The sequence below is a fragment of the Lepidochelys kempii genome, chromosome 4 (genome assembly GCF_965140285.1).
Source record: "Lepidochelys kempii isolate rLepKem1 chromosome 4, rLepKem1.hap1, whole genome shotgun sequence".
In the NCBI taxonomy this organism is placed as follows: Eukaryota; Metazoa; Chordata; order Testudines; family Cheloniidae; genus Lepidochelys; species Lepidochelys kempii.
In genome coordinates, this window is record NC_136383.1 from 12684857 (window position 1) to 12708370 (window position 23514).

Consider the following 23514-nt stretch of genomic DNA (forward strand, 5'->3'; position numbering starts at 1 on the left):
TTCTTTCAGAAAAAGACAAAGCAAAGTGCAGCTTCCTAACTGCTCAAATTCAGAGTCCTCTGAGACACCCGCAGTGCCCTGTGTCAGAACAAGGTGTGACTTCCATGGATTAAAAACAATTTCTAATTGGGAATGAAGGTGCCCAGCAGGAATGGTTTGGGAAAGTCCAGGGACTAACTAGCCCGCACTTAAATCTCCTCTCAAACGTCACCGAAATTGTACTACACTGAACAGCTAGCGGTTTCCAAAAAGTTACCGAGAGAAGACACTGAAGCCTACTCCATATGGGTAATGATGATGTCCCACCAAGCAGCTCTCAGGCAACTTCCACAGGTTTTCCTGGAGCCCATGAAATGCAGAGGAATCGGGAAAATAAAACAGGCTACAAACCAGTAACTGGAGCTCATGAGATATACCCTGCTTTCCTCCCTCTCCCACATCTACACTCCTGGATATTGTGCCATACAAATCTCTGTTGAATTATTGTGTTCTTAGGCCAAGGACCTCACTTGGGACATGAAAACCATTTTCTGCCCAGCTCTGCTGTCAACCCTGCAACTAAGGTCTGGCTCATCCGGTCTCTTCCTTTAGACTACTGGTAGATGGCAGCAGAGAATGCCTTTCCCTATGATAGGTTTCGGAGTAGCAGCTGTGTTAGTCTGTATTCTCAAAAAGAAAAGGAGTACTAGTGGCACCTTAGGGTATGTCTACACTACGAAATTAGGTCGAATTTATAGAAGTCGGTTTTTTTGAAATCGGTTTTATATATTCGAGTGTGTGTGTCCCCACAGAAAATGCTCTAAGTGCATTAAGTGCATTAACTCGGCGGAGCGCTTCCACAGTACCGAGGCAAGCGTCGACTTCCGGAGCGTTGCACTGTGGGTAGCTATCCCACAGTTCCCGCAGTCTCCGCTGCCCATTGGAATTCTGGGTTGATATCCCAATGCCTGATGGGGCTAAAACATTGTCGCGGGTGGTTCTGGGTACATATCGTCAGGCCCCCGTTCCCACCCTCCCTCCCCCCGTGAAAGCAAGGGCAGACAATCATTTCGCGCCTTTTTTCCTGAGTTACCTGTGCAGACGCCATACCACGGCAAGCATGGAGCCAGCTCAGGTAACCGTCACCCTATGTCTCCTGGGTGCTGGCAGACGCGGTATGGCTTTGCTGCACAGTAGCAGCAACCCATTGCCTTCTGGCAGCAGACGGTGCAATACGATTGGTAGTCGTCCTCGTCGTGTCCGAGGTGCTCCTGGCCACGTCGGCTGGGAGCGCCTGGGCAGACATGGGCGCAGGGACTAAATTTGGAGTGACTTGACCAGGTCATTCTCTTTAGTCCTGCAGTCCTATTGAACCGTCTTATGGTGAGCGGGCAGGCGATACGGACTGCTAGCAGTCGTACTGTACCATCTTCTGCCAGGCAGGCAAGAGATGAGGATTGCTAGCAGTCGTATTGTACCATCTTCTGCCAAGCAGCCATGAGATGTGGATGGCATGCAGTCCTTCTGCACCGTCTGCTGCCAGCCAAAGATGTAAAGGATAGATGGAGTGGGTCAGAACAAGAAATAGACCAGATTTGTTTTGTACTCATTTTCCTCCTCTCCTGTCTAGATCACACTGCAGTCAGTCACAGAGAAGGCGCAGCGAGGTTAATCTAGCCATGTATCAATCAGAGGCCAGGCTAACCTCCTTGTTCCAATAACAACGATAACTTTGGTGCACCATTTCTTATTGGAACCCTCCGTGCAGTCCTGCCTGAAATACTCCTTGATGTACAGGCACACCCTTTGTTGATTTTAGCTCCCTGAAGCCAACCCTGTAAGCCGTGTCGTCAGTCGCCCCTCCCTCCGTCAGAGCAACGGCAGACAATCGTTCCGCGCCTTTTTTCTGTGCGGACGCCATACCAAGGCAAGCATGGAGGCCGCTGAGCTCATTTTGGCAATTAGGAGCACATCAACCACCACACGCATTATCCAGCAGTATATGCAGCACCAGAACATGGCAACGCGATACCGGGCGAGGAGGCGACGTCAGCGCGGTCCCGTGAGTGATCAGGACATGGACACAGATTTCTCTGAAAGCATGGGCCCTGCCAATGCATGCATCATGGTGCTAATGGGGCAGGTTCATGCTGTGGGACACCGATTCTGGGCTCGGGAAACAAGCACAGACTGGTGGGACCGCATAGTGTTGCAGGTCTGGGACGATTCCCAGTGGCTGCGAAACTTTCGCATGCGTAAGGGCACTTTCATGGAACTTTGTGACTTGCTTTCCCCTGCCCTGAAGCGCATGAATACCAGGATGAGAGCAGCCCTCACAGTTGAGAAGCGAGTGGCGATAGCCCTGTGGAAGCTTGCAACGCCAGACAGCTACCGGTCAGTTGGGAATCAATTTGGAGTGGGCAAATCTACTGTGGGGGCTGCTGTTATGCAAGTAGCTCACGCAATCAAAGATCTGCTGATATCAAGGGTAGTGACCCTGGGAAATGTGCAGGTCATAGTGGATGGCTTTGCTGCAATGGGATTCCCTAACTGTGGTGGGGCTATAGACGGAACCCATATCCCTATCTTGGCACCGGAGCACCAAGCCGCCGAGTACATAAACCGCAAGGGGTACTTTTCGATAGTGCTGCAAGCTCTGGTGGATCACAAGGGACGTTTCACCAACATCAATGTGGGATGGCCGGGAAAGGTGCACGACGCTCGCATCTTCAGGAACTCTGGTCTGTTTCAAAAGCTGCAGGAAGGGACTTTATTCCCAGACCAGAAAATAACGGTGGGGGATGTTGAAATGCCTATATGTATCCTTGGGGACCCAGCCTACCCCTTAATGCCGTGGCTCATGAAGCCGTACACAGGCAGCCTGGACAGTGGTCAGGAGCTGTTCAACTACAGGCTGAGCAAGTGCAGAATGGTGGTAGAATGTGCATTTGGACGTTTAAAGGCGCGCTGGCGCAGTTTACTGACTCGCTTAAACCTCAGCGAAACCAATATTCCCACTGTTATTACTGCTTGCTGTGCGCTCCACAATATCTGTGAGAGTAAGGGGGAGACGTTTATGGCGGGGTGGGAGGCTGAGGCAAATCGTCTAGCTGCTGGTTACGCGCAGCCAGACACCAGGGCGGTTAGAAGAGCACAGGAGGGCGCGGTACGCATCAGAGAAGCTTTGAAAACCAGTTTCATGACTGGCCAGGCTACGCTGTGAAAGTTCTGTTTGTTTCTCCTTGATGAAACCCCCCGCCCCTTGGTTCACTCTACTTCCCTGTAAGCTAACCACCCTCCCCTCCTCCCTTTAATCACCGCTTGCAGAGGCAATAAAGTCATTGCTGCTTCACAGTCATGCATTCGTTATTCATTCATCACACAAATAGGGAGATGACTACCAAGGTATCCCAGGAGGGGTGGTGGAGGAGGGAAGGAAAATGCCACACAGCACTTTAAAAGTTTACAACTTTAAAATTTATTGAATGACAGCCTTCTTTTTTTTGGGCAATCCTCTGTGGTGGAGTGGCTGGTTGGCCGGAGGCCCCCCCACCGCGTTCTTGGGCGTCTGGGTGTGGAGGCTATGGAACTTGGGGAGGAGGGCGGTTGGTTACAGAGGGGCAGCAGTGGCAGTCTGTGCTCCAGCTGCCTTTGCTGCAGCTCAACCATACACTGGAGCATTCTGGTTTGGTCCTGCAGCAGCCTCAGCATTGAATCCTGCCTCCTCTCATCACGCTGCCGCCACATTTGAGCTTCAGCCCTGTCTTCAGCCCACCACTTACTCTCTTCAGCCCGCCACTTACTCTCTTCAGCCCTCCACCTCTCCTCCCGGTCATTTTGTGCTTTCCTGCACTCTGACATTATTTGCCTCCATGCATTCGTCTGTGCTCTGTCAGTGTGGGAGGACAGCATGAGCTCGGAGAACATTTCATCGCGAGTGCGTTTTTTTTTTTCTTTCTAAGCTTCACTAGCCCCTGGGAAGGAGAAGATCCTGTGATCATTGAAACACATGCAGCTGGTGGAGAAAAAAAAAGGGACAGCGGTATTTAAAAAGACACATTTTATAAAACAGTGGCTACACTCTTTCAGGGTAAACCTTGCTGTTAACATTACATACATAGCACATGTGCTTTCGTTACAAGGTCGCATTTTGCCTCCTCCCACCGCGTGACTACCCCCTCAACCTTCCCCACTCCCTGTGGCTAACAGCGGGGAACATTTCTGTTCAGCCACAGGCAAACAGCCCAGCAGGAATGGGCTATACTGAGTGTCCCTGAAGAAAAGCACCCTATTTCAACCAGGTGACCATGAATTATATCTCACTCTCCTGAGGATAACACAGAGAGATAAAGAACGGATTTTGGTTGAATGCCAGCAAACATACACTGCAATGCTTTGTTCTACAGTGATTCCCGAGTATGTGTTACTGGCCTGGAGTGATAAAGTGTCCTACCATGAAGGACGAAATAAGGCTGCCCTCCCCAGAAACCTTTTGCAAAGGCTTTAGGACTACATCTAGGAGAACCGCAAATGCCAGGGCAAAGTAATCCTTTCACATGCTTGCTTTTAAACCATGTATAGCATTTTAAAAGGTACACTCACCAGAGGTCCCTTCTCCGCCTGCTGGGTCCAGGAGGCAGCCTTGGGTGGGTTCGGGGGGTACTGGCTCCAGGTCTAGGGTGAGAAACAGTTCCTGGCTGTCGGGAAAACCGGTTTCTCCGCTTGCTTGCTGTGAGCTATCTACAACCTCCTCCTCATCATCATCTTCTTCGTCCCCAAAACCTGCTTCCGTATTGCCTCCATCTCCATTGAAGGAGTCAAACAACACGGCTGGGGTAGTGGTGGCTGAACCCCCTAAAATGGCATGCAGCTCATCATAGAAGTGGCATGTTTGGGGCTCTGACCCAGAGCGGCTGTTCGCCTCTCTGGTTTTCTGATAGGCTTGCCTCAGCTCCTTCAGTTTCACGCGGCACTGCTTCGGGTCCCTGTTATGGCCTCTGTCCTTCATGCCCTGGGAGATTTTCACAAAGGTTTGGCATTTCGAAAACTGGAACGGAGTTCTTATAGCACGGATTCCTCTCCCGAAACAGCGATCAGATCCCGTACCTCCCGTTCGGTCCATGCTGGAGCTCTTTTGCGATTCTGGGACTCCATCATGGTCACCTGTGCTGATGAGCTCTGCATGGTCACCTGCAGCTTGCCATGCTGGCCAAACAGGAAATGAGATTCAAAAGTTTGCGGTTCTTTTCCTGTCTACCTGGCCAGTGCATCTGAGTTGAGAGTGCTGTCCAGAGCGGTCAGAATGGAGCACTCTGGGATAGCTCCCGGAGGCCAATACCATCGAATTGTGTCCACAGTACCCCAAATTCGAGCTGGGAACGTCGATTTAAGCGCTAATCCACTTGTCAGGGGTGGAGTAAGGAAATCGATTTTAAGAGCCCTTTAAGTCGAAATAAAGGGCTTCACTGTGTGGACGGGTGCAGGTTTAAATCGATTTAACGTTGCTAAATTCGACCTAAAGTCCTAGTGTAGACCAGGGCTTAGAGACTAACCAATTTATTTGAGCATAAGCTTTCGTGAGCTACAGCTCACTTCATTGGATGCATAAAGTACAGTGAGGAGATTTTATATACACACAGACCATGAAAAAATATACATTGTAAGGACTGTGATCACTTAAGATGAGCTATTACCAGCAGGAGAGTGGGGTAGGGGGAGAGAAAACTGTTTGAAGTGATAATCAAGGTGGGCCATTTCCAGCACATTTCCAGGAGTTAACAAGAACGTCTGAGGAACGGGGGTGTTGGGGGGTGCGGTGGGGGGGAATAAACAAGGGGAAATAGTTTCACTTAGTATAATGACTCAACCACTCCCAGTCTCTACTAAAGCCTAAGTTAATTGTATCCAATTTGCAAATTAATTCCAATTCAGCAGTCTCTCGTTGGAGTCTGTTTTCGAAGTTTTTTTGTTGAAGGATAGTCACTTTGAGATCAGAAATCGAGTGACTAGAGAGATTGAAGTGTTCTCCGACTGGTTCCCTATGATCTTCAGGCCACAGGGCTACATAGTCATAGATAATCTGTTGGAAAACGACAAAGCATGGTATAATGGGTTATTATTGTGTAAATTTGGGGCTAATACTGGACAAAGGCCCCAAGAATCAACTGCAGCCACCTTTTCAGTTTGGAACCTCACGTTTAGCCAAAAAGCAGCAGGAATTTTGGCTGCAAGCTGATCGCATGGTGGCCTGCATTCGCCATGTCACAGTACTGTCTTTGGACATTTGTGGTATTTTATAGGGGCAGCATTGGCTTGTGCTGCTCCACCACACCCTGCTAGTAATGCCGTCATGTTGCCCAGACTGCTTTATTTGAGAGGTTTCTCTGCTGATATCGTAGAGAACCTCCATATCTGAAGGTCGTTCCACTACTGCAACCCATGGACATGCTCAGTTCAGCGGGCAATGCATGCTTACGGGCAGTGGAAGGGAAAGTTGATAGCAGAAAAAGAAGATCTCACATGGATGATGTGGTATTCTGGGTGGATCAAAAGGACTGTTCATCCAAAGATTAGCAGAGGATCATACCGAAGGGCCACCATGGTTGCAAACTTCCAGTAACGAAGCTGCCATATAACAAGAAAATAAAGCAGACAAGAAAAAAAGCTGTTAAAAATATAAGCTTTTGCTTTAGTGCTACAGCCTCCAGTTCCTTCCTCTCAACTCATTCAGGCCACCCAAAGTGTCTGCTCCAGGTACCGTCCCCCACCCTCAGGACAGACACCAGCCACAAAATGCAAAGAGCCAGGTTGAGGGACCATCTTGACAGAGTGACTCTTCTCAGGAGCGGGGTTAGTTCTGGGGTTTGTTGGTGCTAAGGAGGCACAGCTAGAGTGAAGGAGAGGCTTATGCAGTTTGATCTGCACGTGCTGTGCTTTGTGCTCATCCTGATCAATTCTGGTACTAGTTTCACAGCTGTGGGCCATGTGCCATGATGGAATAAGTGGGCCCAGAAAGCCAGATGTTAGTTAACATGACCCTGTCACTGTAGAACACTAAACAGTCAAACATGGTTTGAGGTTTTGGGTACAAAGATCTCAGCCTGCTCAGTTCAATGGCAACAGCTACCATTACAAAACTAAAACTTTATAACCTTTTGTTAGAGAGAAAGAGAACAGTTAATGCTTTACATTTTTAATTGCTTTAAGTGAGGTTTTAGTTTAACAATACCCCTTAAAAGTTCATTCGCTTTAGCTGTCGAGAGTTTTTAAATAAGGAATCACAGACTTGTCATTCATTTAGATCAGTGGCTCTCAACTTTTCCAGACTACTGTACCCCCAAGTTTCACCTTTCTTAAAAACTACTTGCTTCCAAAATCAGACATAAACAATGAAGCTGATGTCTGGTGCAAACTCTTCCTTGCTACCTCACTACTAGAGAAACACAGGCTCCACGCTTGGTCTGACCAGCATCTATGAAACCTGGCAAACTTGTGCTAGCTTTAGGGTGTTTAAGGCATTGATTTTAGCAGCCTTGCTGGTTCCAGGCTTATAGCAGTGTTGCAAAAGATGCAGTCTGGGCCAGCTAAGCTGGGCACTTATTAAACGTAAGGAAAAAAAAGAAGAAAAAAAAATGAAAGAAGAGAGGGAGCGACAGCACGATTCCACAGCTCACATTTCAGGTGTTGTTCAGGATTTAGCCAAAGCCAGTGGAAGTAGCGCTGTCATTGGTTTTCACTCTCTGGCCCAAACTGGTCAGGATGCCTTTCAGGATCAGGACAATAAAGAACCAATGGTATCATGGTAGATTTTAGGGACCCAGGAGAAGTGGGGGTGGCAACCATGATGGTAACACTCGCTCCTTCCAGTCCACCCATCTCTACCCCAGCTTCATGATTCCCCCCAAAGTCTCGTAAGGACTCCAAAGAAGAGGGTGATGGATGGAATAGTCCATCCCCTCATTATTTTGTTGACCACTTACACCTAACTTCTGACACCCTGATTTTGGTCCACTGATTTCTGATTCCATTCGCCTTTGCTCACTACTTATGATCTTAACACAGTCGTTGGGTGGCGTCAGTAGACCTTTTCATCTGGACAAATTCAGTCCGTCTAACTGTTTGCTGACTTTTAGAAGCAATTTTTTGTAACATTGGCTGGGTTGAACTTTTGTTACTTGGGGCAACTGAGAGAGCAAGCCTCTGCACAACAGCTCTGTCTCCTGCACACAAGTTTTACTGACGAGCGTAAGATGTCCATTTTCCATGCAGCGTAGCTGTGGGTGGGGGAGGTCGTGGCCACAAAGGAAAGCGAAAGCGGCTGTGGAAATCCCTCTGAAATCCGTAAGAAAACTGGGACTTCCCCACAGAGACTCAAGGATTGCTGAGACAATTCTGTGTCTCCTTGAGACTGGAGAGCACCAGGGTCATGTCTGACAATAAAGGGTACAGGTCACACAGCTGTATCTTGAGGCTGCCTATGTCCTACAAACAAATGACTGGAGAATTTCCTCATATACAGCGAGATTGTTTTTTGGCTCAGGTTTCTAATCTAGAGCTCAGAATTACAATGCTAGTTTTGTAGAAGCATGTATATACTGTAGTTTGGGGTCTACAACCTTTGGCAAGTGGCCCAGCAGGGTAATCAGCTGGCGGGCCGGGAGACATTTCGTTTATGTTGACCGTCCACAGCCACGGCCTCCCGCAGCTCCCAGTGGCTGCAGCTCCCCATTCCTGACCACTGGGAGCTACGGGGTGGGGTGGGGGAAGAGAGTGTGCCTGCAGACGGTCAACGTAAACAAAATGTCTCGTGGCCCGCCAGCAGATTACCCTGATGAGCCACGTGCCAAGGCTGCCACCCCCTGCTGTGGTTAATGCTTCTTCATCATTTTAGCTTCCTGCTCTGCTGTATAATACATTTTTGCAGGAGCTGTTTGTCATTTTGAAACCTGTAAGAGGAAGGGAGAATCTGTGCACCAAAACAAGACATCCAAATGTATTAAATTAGCTAACTAATTACAGTAAAGACAATGTTTGCCATTTGGCTGCCCTTCGAATGACTCCAGTTTCTGCACAGTGGTAAAACAAGAGAATGCCTTTGGAGCACCAGTTGTCCACTGGAACACGTGGTAATAATGAAAATCACACTATTATAGATAAAGTGGATGCACCTTGTTATTTACACAGGTTGTTAATGGAACCACGTTGTCACCTGATGTACTGAGAAAGTCATTATTCAGAATGTAAATATACAGATTTCTTAACCTCAGTGCAGTTGTTAATCTATGGCAGATGACCAGAAAACAGACCTCACTCACTTCCACGATACTGCTTCCACCTCTGGGATGGTCTCTGCCACCAGAGCTGTGTTCTCTTCCAGACAGAGGGGCAGACCCTTAGTGGATATGGATTGTCCTTGCTCCATTGACAACAATACATCTCCAACAATTTACAGCAGTTGAGGATCTACCCCAGACTACCTTACAGACCTGTGCAGTTCAGAATGCTAAACTGATGGGCCATAAAAGGCCCTTCCATGTGTTTTTGCTGTGCAGTTCATGAGTTCTAAGTCCATGCTCATGAAGAAGATGCTAAATGAAAGTAGTGAATTTACCTTGGACAGGGATAGATTATGGCTAAAGGATGCCTAGTTCTACCTACAAACTTTGGCATATCTTTGCCAGACTCTCCCTTTCAGTCTGGTCCCCTAACACCGGAGCAGTTCTTAGTCATTCAGAGCAGGTGGAGGACATGAGCTTCAAAAGGCAAACTTGCATCAGGAGTGAAGGGGCCATCTTCTAAGAACAGCCCTTTGATCTGTTATTTTAATGCGGATCTAAGAAACAAACCTTTTGAAGGAATCAATATTGAAATAGTTGCAGTGATGCAAGACCCATTTTAGAACATGAGTCATGTTTTTATCACGTGGGCCTCAGTTATTAAGTTCCCAGGTGGCATACTTTAGAAATGCTTCACGCTCATCAATCAATGTTTGAACAAACACCATCATGACGTAGCTGCGGACCTGATCCAAAGGCAGTGGAAAGGCTCACGGTGACTTCAGTGGGATATTGATCATGGCCTAATTATGTACTCTTGTTTCACAGATGGTGAGATTCAAAAAGGGACATGAGGGCCTAATTACTCAGCACCTGCAGCTCCCACTGACTTCAGGTGGAAGTTTTGGGTACTCAGCACCTCTGAAAAAATCACACTTTAAGCAACTTTCCAAGGTGCATTTTGAAAGTTGATCCGGAATAAACACGTCATGGAAATAAAGAAAATGACGGTGACATACTTACAAGCCAAATTCTGCCCTTGGATTAATGTGTGTAGTTTCCATTAACTTCAAAGGAAGTCCTGGGCACATTTCTGAAGGCAGATTTCGGCCTTTCAAATCCCTGTAGCTATAATACTGCTGTATTAGCTGAACACTCACTGAGGAATCACCTTTAATTTTATTCACATGTTGTGCTTCTTCCATCAAGTGACAGTAATATTTCTTTTAAAAGAAGACAGCACAATAGAGCTTGGCTGGGCATTTTCCATTCTATGCTCCCCAGTCTTGGCAAGAAGCTATCTGATTTTACGTGTTCTGTGATTTTTAGCTGTATTAGCTGAAACTGGTGCGACCCAAAGTTTAGTTTGAACTAATTTTAACAAAAGGCAAAGAGTACGAGATTGTGCTGCAATGGGGGTGGGGGGAGGGGAGTAAGAGCATTCTAGGCAATTATAAATAAAAACCATCTCAGTTTGCCCTTTTCCTACCCAGAAAAAGAGAAGCCCACCCACCCACTCACCCACCCACACAAAGAAGTCTTGTTCAAAGACCCTATTCACTTCTGAATACAAATTGTCTTGTGGGAAGTGGAAATGAACTAGTACCAAGAGGATGAAGGCAGGGGATTTCTGGGGCCGGGCAGCAGGGGAGAAAGAGAGAGAAGCAGAGTGCAAGTGAGCCCTTGTCTACACTACCACTTACTTCAGTATAACTTATGTCACTTGGGGGTGTGAATAATCATTGGTGTGGACAGCCCTATGTTGGCAGGAGAGCTTCTCCTGCCAATGTAGTTACTACCTCTCACAGAGGTGGAGTTATGATGCTGACGGGAGAGCTCTTTCCCATGGCATAGAGCATTTTCCTCAGACGTGCTATAGACAAGGCCCTACTGTAGACTAGCCCAGAGTTTGAAGCTGAAAGTCAGAGGTGTAAGTAAGTGCCAAGAGTACTAGGCAGCAGATGCAAAAGCATATTCAGAATTAAAACCTAGACTAGAAGTTAAAGGTTCTTAAGATTTTGTTCAGCAGAACCTGAAGAATGACAACTCAGTAATTAAGGGTAACTTTGTTTCTCACTAAGGTCAGAGAAAGGCATCTCCATACTTTAAGAGAATTATTTAGGACATTTAAGGGTACTTCTGTTCCTGCAGAATCAAGGACCAAATCATGAGGAGGAAAGCCATCTTTTGAGAACCCAAATCAGTAGAAGATGAACCAAACCAAGCCAGACTTAAGTGGAGGCTCCTGTTCTGTACGTCCAACCAGCTGTCTTGCCTTGTACCTGGAACTAGAGACTTAATATTAAAAGCCTAGGTGAAGTAATAGCTAGGACTTTCTATCATCATATCCATCTAAGAAGCCTTTAAAATACAAAAACTAATCTGAAAGCTCCTGTAGCCTACAAGAGAAAAGAAGAACAAACAGTTCAGTAACTTAAAAGTTTAACAACTTACTTAAATAAGGCATTGAAACATTTGTCTAGGTTGACCCTTTTTGTGTCTGCAGCTGACAATGAACACTGCTAACTGAATGGAAAAGGAGACCTGTCATCTGCCTTTCAGTACAACCTAATATGAATACAGAATTGCAGGGTGTTCTGTTGTGACCTGCTTTTAACAGCTAGCAAAAAAGTATAATTTAGTTTATTACATGGGTGGAAACCTGAGTCCTCAGTCTTAAGCTTTACTGAATGTTAATTCGTTTGGACTTTGTCCTGTTGGAAGTAATGAGCCTTTTGATAACACTAGTCAAAATTTTAATACTTTGTTTAATGTGGGTTCCAAGTGACTAATAGTTCCATAAAAGGAAACATAGGGCACTGGGCAACTCCTCCTGGATAACAGTATTGTAATTCTGGCAGTAGCCACATCCAGCTATCCTCTGCCAATGAGGGGTTCCAGCAATTAATGGAAGTGGTGGAGATATGAAGGTAAATGGAAAGAGAATAGGAGGTTTGAGGGAACCACATATACACAAAAATCCTCCCTGTCTCATAACACAAGAGCAAGGGTTCAGTTGAAGTTAAAATGTAGGAAATTAAAAGTCAAGAAGAGGAAATACTTCTTCACACATGTAATTAGACTGTGGACTTCACTGAGGCCAAGAACATAACGAGGTTCAGAAAGGGATTAGCCATTTATATCGATATCAAGAATATCCAGAGTTATAATCAATGCGAACAAAAATGTTGCTGAAGCAATATTAAACTTGTGTTTGAGAGTTTAAGCCCTTCTCCAAGTATTAGATCCCAGGATGAGACCTAATATGGGGTGTGGGGGACGGGGAGGGAGGAGGAGAGGAGATGATTGTTTCACGTCTGCGTACTGGGGGCCTCTTACACCTTCTTGTCCTCTGAAGCATCTGGGGCCAGCCACTGCCAGAGACAAGATACTGGCCTAGATGGACCTTGGATCTGAGCCAGTCTTGCAATTCCTATGATCATCTGCACCCATTTAGCCCCGGTGATGATATACTTTAATTTCTAATGCTGAGGTGCAATTCTTACCACATATAAAATGGTAAATCTAGGGCAGGGGGAAGGAAGAGTTTTTGGATGGAAACTAGCATGCCTAAGTCAGCCGGCACATAGAGCCAGGGCCTGCCAATATAAAACTAACTAAATAATAAAATCATAAATGATCAGATCCTTGGATTGAGAGGAATAGGTAAGGATTTCTTCTAACTGGGAAAATGAAACTAGCACAGACTTGCTTCTCTACGGGGAAGAAAACCAGGCTGTTGAAAGATAGATGGGGTTTTCTGATGTGGGAATTCCCGCCTACAGACTTATAGACTAAGTGAAAATGCCCTACAAATAGCAGTCCAGAAGCTCCCTCTGAACCCCACACCACATCTACTTGCCTCCAAGTGAGCAGCAAGTGGAAGAGGAGCAGCAGCAGCTGAACATGAAGTCTCTTATTCGTCTCTCACTCCTGCTTCTTCTGGCTGCAGTTCTGGTGCAAGGTACAGTAGCATTTCCCTTGGCACAGCTTGATCTTTACATTATTCCTGCAAACTTTCATTGCTCTTCACTCCTCTTTCCTGTAATGTCTTAAAACTATCAACTATCTCAAACCCTTAGCACAAAACCCCTTGTTAAACGCTTTGCAGTCTCTTACAAGTGTTATGTTAGAGATCAAACCTGCTAACAGCTGCTCAGACACAATATCAGGAAATACTTAAGGCAGTAAATAAGAGGCAGCTGTTGGCTTTTTGTAATTGGCAATGCAAAACAAGCTACAAACAGGAAAAAATTCACTCGTTTTGTACAATCTTATTTTGTTACTTAAAGTGGTTTCTCCCCTCCCATTCTGGAAACTGGTCTCTCCCAGCAGAAAAGGTCTGATTTGTCAAGCAAAGTGTAAATTAATGCTCAGCTTATGGTAATATAGATGCTCTTCACTACAGAGATATAATTTTATTATCCATGATCACGGAAAGGGAAAGTATAGGATTAACACCACCAGCTCCATGCAGGTGCTGTTGTGCAAATGTCTCCGACGCCGCCACGATCATGCCGAACTTTCGTTTATTGAGGCAGTGGTTGAAATGTTATTTGGAACCACCTCTGCTAGAAATGAAAGGGTCAAATACTGCTTAACAAGTGATTCTGGCTCAGCTTCTCAAAGGTATTTAGGTTCCTAACTTCCACTGATTTCAATTATTTGATTTCCTGAATACATTTGAAGAACCGGCTCTCTCCGCCCTGATCTGTCAGAAGACAATTCAGACACAGGCAATAAGCCCCCCTTCCCCGAAAATCTATTATTTTATTTCACCTCTCACATCTGCTAAACTTACACTGACTTTGGTGGAGTTACACCAGCGTAACAGAAAGGAGAATTTGTCCCAGTAGTTTTATCATAATAAACAATGCTGTGCTCAAATGTATTTATATGTCCGTATTCTTTATGTCATCGTAGGAATGCCAACCTCCAGCAGAGGACGCTGTCTTTGTGTGACAGCTGGTGCACCTGCAATCCACCCAAAACATATCGCAAAGGTTGAAATATATGGGCAAAGCAGCAGCTGTCAGCAAGTTGAAGTGATGTAAGTGCACAATTAATACTGTGCAGCGCACAGTATTTTAGTATTTATTCGGTCACGTCCCATTTCATGCTAAGTCATCTTTTCTCCTGACAGCATCACACTGAAAGGGAGCGGGCAAAGAAAGTGTCTGAACAGCACATCCAAGCTAGCATCACGCATGATACAGGTAAGTCATAAGGATGCCTCCTCTGCCCTGGCTTTTTCTAGAATGCTCCACTTTGAGGTTTTTCGATGCAAGTTGTAGGGAATGCAACTTTGGGATTTGAGGAAATATTTTACTTTAGTCTGTACTAAACTCTTTATAACTCCAACATTAGACATTTGAAAGACAAGTCTCAGAACCTGTTATCAGTCTACTACATATCTTTAGCAGCTGCGTTTCCTGGATCTCAAAACCCTTGGATTGACAGCACTGACATTCTGATATTGGGAGATACTGTTGGATGAGAGGATCCCCTTTCAGCACAGTGAAAACACTGGGTTTAAACCCCTTTTTCTTAAATCATGGAGTCATCATTGTGTGGCTTTGTTTCTGGGTCTTTAAATCAAATATATCAAGATGCTCATTCTGAAGGGGAATTGTGGTACATGCCTGGTCAAGATCTTATGAGCCCTTAATTTTAAAAAAGCCTAGCTTACATGCATTGTATTTACATATTAGACGCAATGAGGAAGTGGATTCTCTGCCTGCATGAAGTATTATCATTGACATGAGAGGCAGCAAGATCAGGGCCTAGAGTTTAATTTGTCACCCCTTAGTAGAGACCCATAATATTGGTGTAGAACAAATGCACAATGTAACCCTTTACAAAATGCACTGAAATGATTTCCATTATGCTCAGAAGCATAGAAGAAGAAAAAATATTGATGGATAAGTGACTCCAGTAGGAAACTAATCCTTTGGGAGATGGTGAAGCCCAAGTATAGGAATACAGTACGGGGTAGTGGAATAAGCTTGTTTAAATAATAATTGCATGCCCTAAACTAGAGCACATGCAGAAACACAGTGATGGCTCTTTCCAAAGGTCACCTTACCAAACAGCTGTTCAGAAACAAACTGTCAGGTGCACTGAAGTTAATTCCAATAGGAAGTTGACCTGATAGCCGAGAATTGTTAAATGAATAGATGGACTGTGCATAGCTCAACTCTAATTTAACTTTATAGAAGAGCCAGGCCTGTGGAAACATACATGGTTACTAGGTTAACCATTTAACAGACTCCTGTAATGGAGTCCGAATAGCAGATATGAGGCTTTCAGTCCTGGGCGCTTGAAAGTTTTCTGACTGGGAAGGGAAATCTGATCATGAATGTGGCCCACGTGTAGTTGTGTGTGTTTCTGGTTTGGCATTGCCTGCCTGCCTGCTGCTTGCTCTTGTGAGCATTTGTGGGTTTTGTGGTGCATCATGCTTCCAGTTCACTGACGCAAAGTTTTCAAGTGAAGCAGTGTCTTCTGTTGGTTACAGTGGGGTCCTGAGAATCAAGACTGTTGGGTTCTATTCCCAGTGCTGCTACCTAGTGACTGTAAACCATATTCTGACACATTTACACCCAGCAAGTATTACGCTAATCCAGAAGTAGTCCCATTGACTTCAATAGAATAAGGTGCTATTCAGCATAAGTAAGGGTACCAGAATCTGGTCCTGTGTGACATAGTATAAGGTGCTCAACCTCTATGACTCAGTTTCCTCACCTGTAAAGTGGGGGCATGGATACTTTCCTACCTTTGTAATGCACTTTGCTATCATGGCGATGCAATAATGGAACATAGTTTCCACTGCACTTGAAGGAGGCCAGACCAGAGAACTGACAGTATTTTTCCCCTTTCCAGAAATTCTTGAAGAGAAATAACTAACAGCAGAAACCAGAAAGGAAGACTGTGCAAAACTACTAGTGGACATGACTGCTCATGCCATTTACCTGCTCACATCTGAAGCGAGCACCCAGCAAGCCTGACTGTTCACTGGAGTGCTATTCCATAGGTTCTAGCCATGCAAGAACATCATGATGTGTGATCAGCCCCACAGAAGATAAAATATCTGCATCTGTTTTTCTGTGTGTCAACATCTGTCAGCATTCTTCACACTGGGTTATTTCAACTGCTGTTGTTAGCCTTGTCAGGCCTTTTGGTATCAGGGACTTGACCTCAGCCAAAGAGGATTTGCTAGGACATGAAAAAAAAGTTGGTCCTCTCTGATATGCTTAAATATGCATTTACTTTAGAGATGCTGTAGAACCCTATCCCAAAGAAACCAGCTGAGTCTTTTGGGTAAATCATTCATATTCTATGAATATTCAGGAAGAGCATTCTGCTTTTTAAAAAGTATGCAAGGGAAACCCACATTTAGATAAAAATATGCTTGATACAAACTAACAAAAGCCAGGAAACTCCAGATCAGAGTTTTAACCCTAGCTTTAACTCAAAGTGCTGGTTTGTTTGTTTCACAAGGGAGTTTAAGAGGGATTGTCACCCTCCGTTTTCAGATTTTTATCCTCTATCAGTTTGTATCATACTGATTGTAACATTGAGACATAATTTGTCATGAATAGTAAGTATCGATGTACAATCATTTCAAAAGACATACTTTGAAATACATAAAGGCACATTTTGTTTTTTGTCTGACTAGATTTTTTTTAAACATTGAAATAATATCTTGAATTTGTACAAGTGTTTTGTAAATAAATAGATTTGTTGGATACAAGTATTGCTTTTTTTTCTTCTAAGGAAAAAATACATATCTCCCCCAAACACACTATGAATAATATTACTGGACCCATTTTGGCACAGACCCTCAGCCGATGTAAGTCAACTTAGCAACACTGATTTCAACAAAGTCGTGTTTGCATGGGCTGAGGGAGTCGTCCTGTATAACAAAGCCCTGCCCTTCCCAAAGAACGCCTACAGGAGCATGCTGCAACTTACCCCTGCACTTCAGGGGCTCACAGTTCTCATGGGAGCAATATTATCAACCCCAAAGTTTAAAAATCATGAGTTAGGATCCCCCACACACAAGAAATGGGTTTTGTATATATATAAAGCTAGGGGAGTTAAGCTAATAACATTTTGTTACTTCAGTAAACTGAACTCATTGTGCACACCACTGGCTCCTTATCCCTCTATTCTCACCCACAATCACCATGTGTACCATCCTCCTGTACTTCAAGGACTCTCTATAACCAGCCCCCACCCCATGCCAGGGACTCCATTTGCCCCTGTAGCAGGGCTCACACACCCTCAGAGCACCCCTTGCATCTGTGCAGGATGTTGCTGCCACCTTTGGCTCCAGCACCTCCTGCCAGCTGCCTGCCTCCAGGCCCAGGTCTTCTGCAGCTCAGCCCTTTGGCCATATCACTTAAGTTCAGACCCCTTCCAAGGTATCATAAACAAGTCCAAACAGAACTGAATAGTTCTCCTACCCTTCTGGGCTACCAAAATCCTTACAAACTGTACCTCAGGACTTCCCTTGCAGGAGCCTATACCACCCCCATATTCCCTGTTGTCTCTGTACCCTAACCCTGAACTCCTCTCAGCTGAAAAAGCCAGTCTCCTCTACAAACCAACCACCTTCAGTCTACTTATTATGGCTTTGCTCTGCTCCCTCTGGCCAGGAGTCAGGTAGTGACTCACCTCCCCAGCTGCAGAGCAGGACTAATTGGGTACCTGTGCTACTCTTGCAGATGATGGGGGTTCAGTCCTATCACAGCCCCACCCCCTCCCCAGACACTGTTGCTCCCTATTCCTCGTACATACCAGTAGTTCTGTGTGCCCTCTCCCTGATTCCTCCCCATGCTGCAGGTTCTGGGTGGCCACCTACTGGGGTCTGTGTACCCTAGTCTCTTATTTCTATCAGACAGGTGTCACAATTTACAGGGTGTGTGCTCTGTGTCTCCAGCTTTCATAGAAAGAGAAAAGGAGGACTTGTGGCACCTTAGTCTCTAAGGTGCCACAAGTCCTCCTTTTCTTTTTGCGAATACAGACTAACACGGCTGCTACTCTGAAAGCTTTCATACAGTCTTTCTGGGAGCATCACCTTTGTTCTAGGCCCTAGACCTTCACTTTTCGCACTGGTGAGTTCTGCACCTCCGCTACCCCAACACTGGGACCTCTGGCTTCTCAGCATGGCTCTTCCGCCAGTCCAAGCGAGTTTAGACCCCTGGGAGAGACTTCACCGCTTTGAGGAGTGACACAGCCAGCAGGACAGCCCTTCAAAACAAGCCAGCATTTATCAGTCAACTGGAACACAATATTTAAGGGTCCTCAGGTTACCATGGAAAAGCAAAATTTAACTGAGAGCCCATGTTTGCAAAATTACCCACCCTCTCTTCCAAAGCCTCCTGGATTTCGTCTGTCTCTCTGCCCTAGGTAGCAGCAGCAGCAACCATATATTCCCTTGTAGGCCTTTATAGTATGTCCACATGTAGGCCTTTCTTTCAAGTTGCATGCATGTTGTGTTCACATGTTCTGCTTCCCTTGGCTCCAGGTGTTATCTGGTTGTTTGTATTCCATTATACCTCTGAGGCAACTCCTTTGATACTTTGACAGTTAATTCACACCAACCCACCTATGTCTAAGTAACACCAACACCCTTATTTCCCTGCCACATGGGAAAATTAACTCCTTCACAACCAGTGGGTAGCAATACAAAGTGAGAGGGGGAAACTGAGTCATGCATCGCTTCATAAAATTATCACAGAAATGTCCATAGTCTCTGTAATAGGCCATTCAAAATGTCAACATTCTAAAGTGAGATGGGGATATTATGCTGGAAGGTGTTAATTGCTGCCATTAAGGGATATATAGACAATTTGAGGTGTTTGAAGCTGATGAGACTACTAACCAGATATCAGGTTGTCCCCCATTTTCCCCTTCCAGTTTTCACCAAAAGCAGTTTTCTCCCCTTTGATGCTGAGAACATTCTCAGAAATGTAGGAATTGGTTGGATGTAGATTTCAAAAGTGATTGCACTGTAGATAGAGCAATGCCCTTGTGGTGAGTGTAGGGCCTCACAAGCTTGGCCAAAAAGATTAGTCATGTTTGGTCTGTCTTCTGATTTTTGAACTCCACCAACCAAAGGGGGAGTGATGTTGAGCAAGCCGTGAGTGAGCTAAGTCCTTGTCATATGGATTCTAGCTCATTTCGTTTCTCCAGAACCCAGACCTAACATGACCCGACACAAAGCCAGTAGATCTTTAATGTCAATAAAATTACACAGATTTGTATCAAGTGTCGCAAATTTGTATGAAGTGCTGCCTCAGGGTGCTCTCGTATTCTCCTCAGACCCCAAAATGGCAGTTAATTCTGTGCCCCTCAGCTCCACCTGCTGGACTCATCGCCAAGAACTCCTGGTATTGCTAAGTAACTTTCATTTTTGGGTCCCATGTTCCTGCATCAACCAAGTGTTATGCTTATAAGAAGCGCATGGGATTTTTTTCAGGGGAAAAGGCAAAACGCCATGTTTATTGAAGATACAACAATTAGCATGAGCTTTCGTGGGTGAATACCCACTTCGTCAGATGCATGTAGTGGAAATTTCCAGAGGCAGGTATAAATATGCAAAGAAGAATCAGGCTAGGGATAACGAAGTTAGTTCAGTCAGGGAGGATGAACGAAGTGGGTATTCACTCATGAAAGCTCATGCTCTAATACGTCTGTTAGTCTATAAGGTGCCACAGGACTCTTTGCCGCTTTTACAGATCCAGACTAACATGGCTACCCCTCTGATGCTTAACAATTAGCATCTGCATTTAATTACACCACACACACACACACTGTCCCGCCAGTCGATGTTATAGTTACCAGTTTAGAGTCCGGATCAACCTAGTGGCCAGCTAGATTGATCACTGGTAAGGAGGAGCCGGGTTCTGTCGGTCGTGACACGATGCTCTGGGGAAGTCTTGGCAGGACGAACCCAAAGATTTATGGCAAGACACCCTGTTTATATAGTGATTTTTTTTTATTGGGACCAATGAGTTTTGCACTGTTATGCTGTAATTAATTGTTTGATGAATGCTTGTTTTTAAAAAAAAATTATTTTATTTTGTTTTTTTATTAAGTTTTTTTAGGGAGTTCTTTTATGCTGGTTTTGATTACAGCTATTTTGTTTCCATTGATAGATGCCTGTTTTATTTTTAGAGTTGTTAATTTGCCCTTTTTTTACATTTTAATAGGGGTGTGTTACAGCCTCCTGGCGCCCTTGCGTTTGTCTTTGGTTCCTTTCTAGACCATTGCACACCCAGACCCAAATCAATTAGTTTTGTGTGCCCAGCCCTCGTATCTGTCCCTGCCCCCAAACTCACGTTCACTTTATATGCATAGCCCCAGTGTTCATCTGCCCCTTGTCCCCAGTACACCTCTGCTCCTTCTGCAGCTGTGGAGATTCTTCACATTCCCCTCCCAAGTTGTGGCCCTTCCCAGAGCTGTTCACATGCCCCCTCTGGCTCAGGCCTGCTGATGCTGATAGAGAAGAGCAGCACTGACCCATGCTTTCAGTGTGGCAGAAGGCAAGTAGAGCTCTCCTCTTTCCCTCAGGAGTGGACAGATTTTTTCATTTTTTGGTTGGGGAGAAAGCAACGGCTACCATTTCAGCATTGCTATCCTCAAGTGTTCAGAAATTGCAAGTCAGGCCTCAAAAAACAGCGCAAGATTGGCCTGCAAATCACGAGATCTAAGAGCCACCAGGTTTTTATTTTCATTCTGGTTTCTGAGTCTTCAGGGTACATTCAGGTCATATTTTCAGGTTTTCCTCTTCAACCACGAGGGCCAGACATATTTTCAACAAAGGCTGAGATTTTCATCGAATTTTCACAGGACTCCAGAAGCTAAGACTTTAAGACAACAAATATCACAAGTCTCACCGTAAAAATAATGAGAGTTGGCAACACTGATTACAGAATAACTACTCAGTGGGAGTATGGGTATCAAAAGCTGTCCCTAAGTATAAGCCGTTATTGTTGAGACAGACCCTTTACTCACATTGGTGAGCAATTACGTGAGTAGTCCCATTGACTTGACTGGGATTGTTTGTGCAAGTAACTGCTCACCAATTCAAGTAAGAGGTATACAATTTTGCCCTAAATTATGCTGATATTAAAATTTCTCCTTGGAAGTGTGTTTTTACACATATTGACAATTAAACTCATTGCTGTGGGAAACACACTAGTTTTCTGTGACTCTATTCAAAATAGGATGACTATTGGAATAATTGTTACTGTTCATAAAGGGCACGGGAGTGCCAATGGACTTGTCTTGCAGAAATGTCATTAAGAGATTTGAAGGCTGGATTGTTGTAGCTTTGGATAAATTCCAGCAAGCAGAGAGTTACTTCCCAGAAATCACGTCTGTTGACTTTCAAAGCTGCGTCCAGAGTCACAAAATGCCATGGACTATATTTTACAATACGCCACAGTCCCTAGGAAAATTCCTGAGCTGGTTTAGATTATGATATAAAAGCATTTTTATTTCTTGTAAATCATGCCTGCTCTCTGCATTTGCAGTCTCAGATCATCCCATTTTGCTAACCCGGTGTCATGATAAGTCTCAGATACTAGGAAGGGATGTTATTCAATATTGCATTGCAGTGGATACTTGAGGTGGCAAAAAAGGGAACACACAGCATCCCCCTCACTCAGCCTTGCACCTTCCCCCTGCCCCCGAAGTCTCACCCTTTCTTTAGCTGGTAGCAGTCAGAAGGAAAAAAGTTAAGGCATAGCCACATTCAACCTTCCTTCCCTGATCCAAGCACAGACACTAGTGTAAACTCAGGCTCTGATCCTGCACACGCATCCGTATCCATGTCCTTAAGTTTAAGCACAGAAGCAGGCCCATGAGGCCCTATACTTGTGTGAGTCAAGTTAAGGATGAGTGTGGTTGGAGGATCGAGGCTTGGATTATGTTCATAGGGTCTGCGTTCCAGAAATGCTGCATACCCACAGCTCTAGTTAAAGTCAATGAGAGCTGGAAAAAACCCCAGTGAGACATAAGGCCCAATTCGCCTTTGTTTTGCACCATGTGTAGCCATTTACAGCTGTGCAAGCTAAGGGCAAATTGGGCAAAATGATACCATGCTGATTTGGTGGCGTTTTACACCCACTTTGCACAGGTGTAGATAATTCCACAAGGAGGACAGTGGAGAATCAGGCCCTTCATGTCAATAGGTTGTTATTCTCTGATATTTTCAATGTTTGTTTTGCAAACCTATAAACATTAAAAAAAATTCTATCATCGAGCTATTGACATCTGTTCAGTTTGTGCATTTCCAGTACCAATAAAGGCATATGATGCTTTCTGTAATGTCTCGGCCATCTGCAGCTTTGGTGAAAATCAAAGTTTCAGGAAAAAAGTGGGTGTCTAGACAAGTTTCAGAAATGGGAGACAAATTAGTTTCAGATAACCTGAAATGTAGATAAATGGGATTGATATTTAATCAATATTAAAATGATTAATCATATTAATGACGAATGGTTCATGCCAAATTGAATTTTGCTGTTTTTGGGGGTTTGCAAAATGTTTGAGGCATTGTGACTGAATGCACCACTGTGTTCACATGCCACACATTATTGTAATCATCTTTGTACAAAATGTGCCTTGTGAGGTATCATTTGAAAACTAACTCACTGGTCAATAATATCATGCTGAAATGTGCAACATTATATGTACATTTATAAATATAGGCTGAATGTAGGTCTGAAATGTTTTTACCAGACAAGTCTGGGGAGAGGGTAAATCAGTTTCTCAAAGACAAAGGATAAGCTGACACCTCTAGCCAGGTACCAAAGTTGATTGGCAAGCACCTCTCGAGTGGCCATTCTTGAAAAAGAGGAGGAGCAGTAACAGATCCATCTAGCTTTTAGCAAACAACAGCATGGAACCTCTTTCACCACAAGACTCCATGTCTCCATCCTCACAGTAGTAATGAACTTCATCTAGGGGTAACCTCAGAAAAATGCATTTCAAAGGAGGACTGGACTATAAAAGTGAGGGGCAAAAACACCCCAAGGTATCTTTCCCTATCCATCTATTACTCTTTCATCTAAGAAGAAAAAAGAAACCAGCCCATTTGACTTAGGGGAGAGATCTGGACCTGAAATTTGGTCAGCCCTGTTGCGGGGAGCATATGGTAAGAATTTGCTCTCGAACCAAGTCTAGTTGTTTAAATTTTAGCTACTAGAAATAATTTTATCTTTATTTGTCTTGTAACCATTTCTGACTTTAA

The 23514-nt window shown here is 44.7% G+C and overlaps 2 protein-coding genes across 2 annotated transcripts; one reads left to right on the forward strand and one right to left on the reverse strand.

Annotated features, from left to right (window-relative positions):
* Positions 1 to 3373: 3373 nt before the first annotated feature.
* Positions 3374 to 5519, reverse strand: LOC144930458 (uncharacterized). The gene is made up of 2 exons (XM_078852392.1): positions 4582 to 5519; positions 3374 to 3994 (listed from the first exon to the last, which is right to left on the reverse strand). Exons 1-2 carry the CDS (start codon positions 5099 to 5101, stop codon positions 3840 to 3842), a joined length of 675 nt encoding a protein of 224 aa, XP_078708518.1. The 5' UTR covers positions 5102 to 5519; the 3' UTR covers positions 3374 to 3839.
* A 7641-nt stretch (positions 5520 to 13160) lies between these two features.
* Positions 13161 to 16157, forward strand: LOC140909930 (C-X-C motif chemokine 11). Its single transcript, XM_073340023.2, has 4 exons — positions 13161 to 13218; positions 14178 to 14304; positions 14398 to 14470; positions 16134 to 16157. The coding sequence occupies exons 1-4, from the start codon at positions 13161 to 13163 to the stop codon at positions 16155 to 16157; spliced, it is 282 nt and encodes a 93-aa protein (XP_073196124.1).
* Positions 16158 to 23514: the final 7357 nt, after the last annotated feature.

Excerpts from the sequence above, each read along its gene's own strand:
- LOC140909930 (XM_073340023.2), top strand. The coding sequence starts at position 13,161 with ATGAAGTCTCTTATTCGTCTCTCACTCCTGCTTCTTCTGGCTGCAGTT. Across the intron at positions 13,219-14,177 it reads GGCTGCAGTTCTGGTGCAAG|GAATGCCAACCTCCAGCAGA; the intron begins GTACAGTAGCAT and ends ATGTCATCGTAG. Across the intron at positions 14,305-14,397 it reads TGTCAGCAAGTTGAAGTGAT|CATCACACTGAAAGGGAGCG; the intron begins GTAAGTGCACAA and ends TTCTCCTGACAG.
- LOC144930458 (XM_078852392.1), bottom strand. The coding sequence starts at position 5,101 with ATGGACCGAACGGGAGGTACGGGATCTGATCGCTGTTTCGGGAGAGGA. Across the intron at positions 3,995-4,581 it reads AGGCGGAGAAGGGACCTCTG|CTGCATGTGTTTCAATGATC; the intron begins GTGAGTGTACCT and ends TTTCTCCACCAG.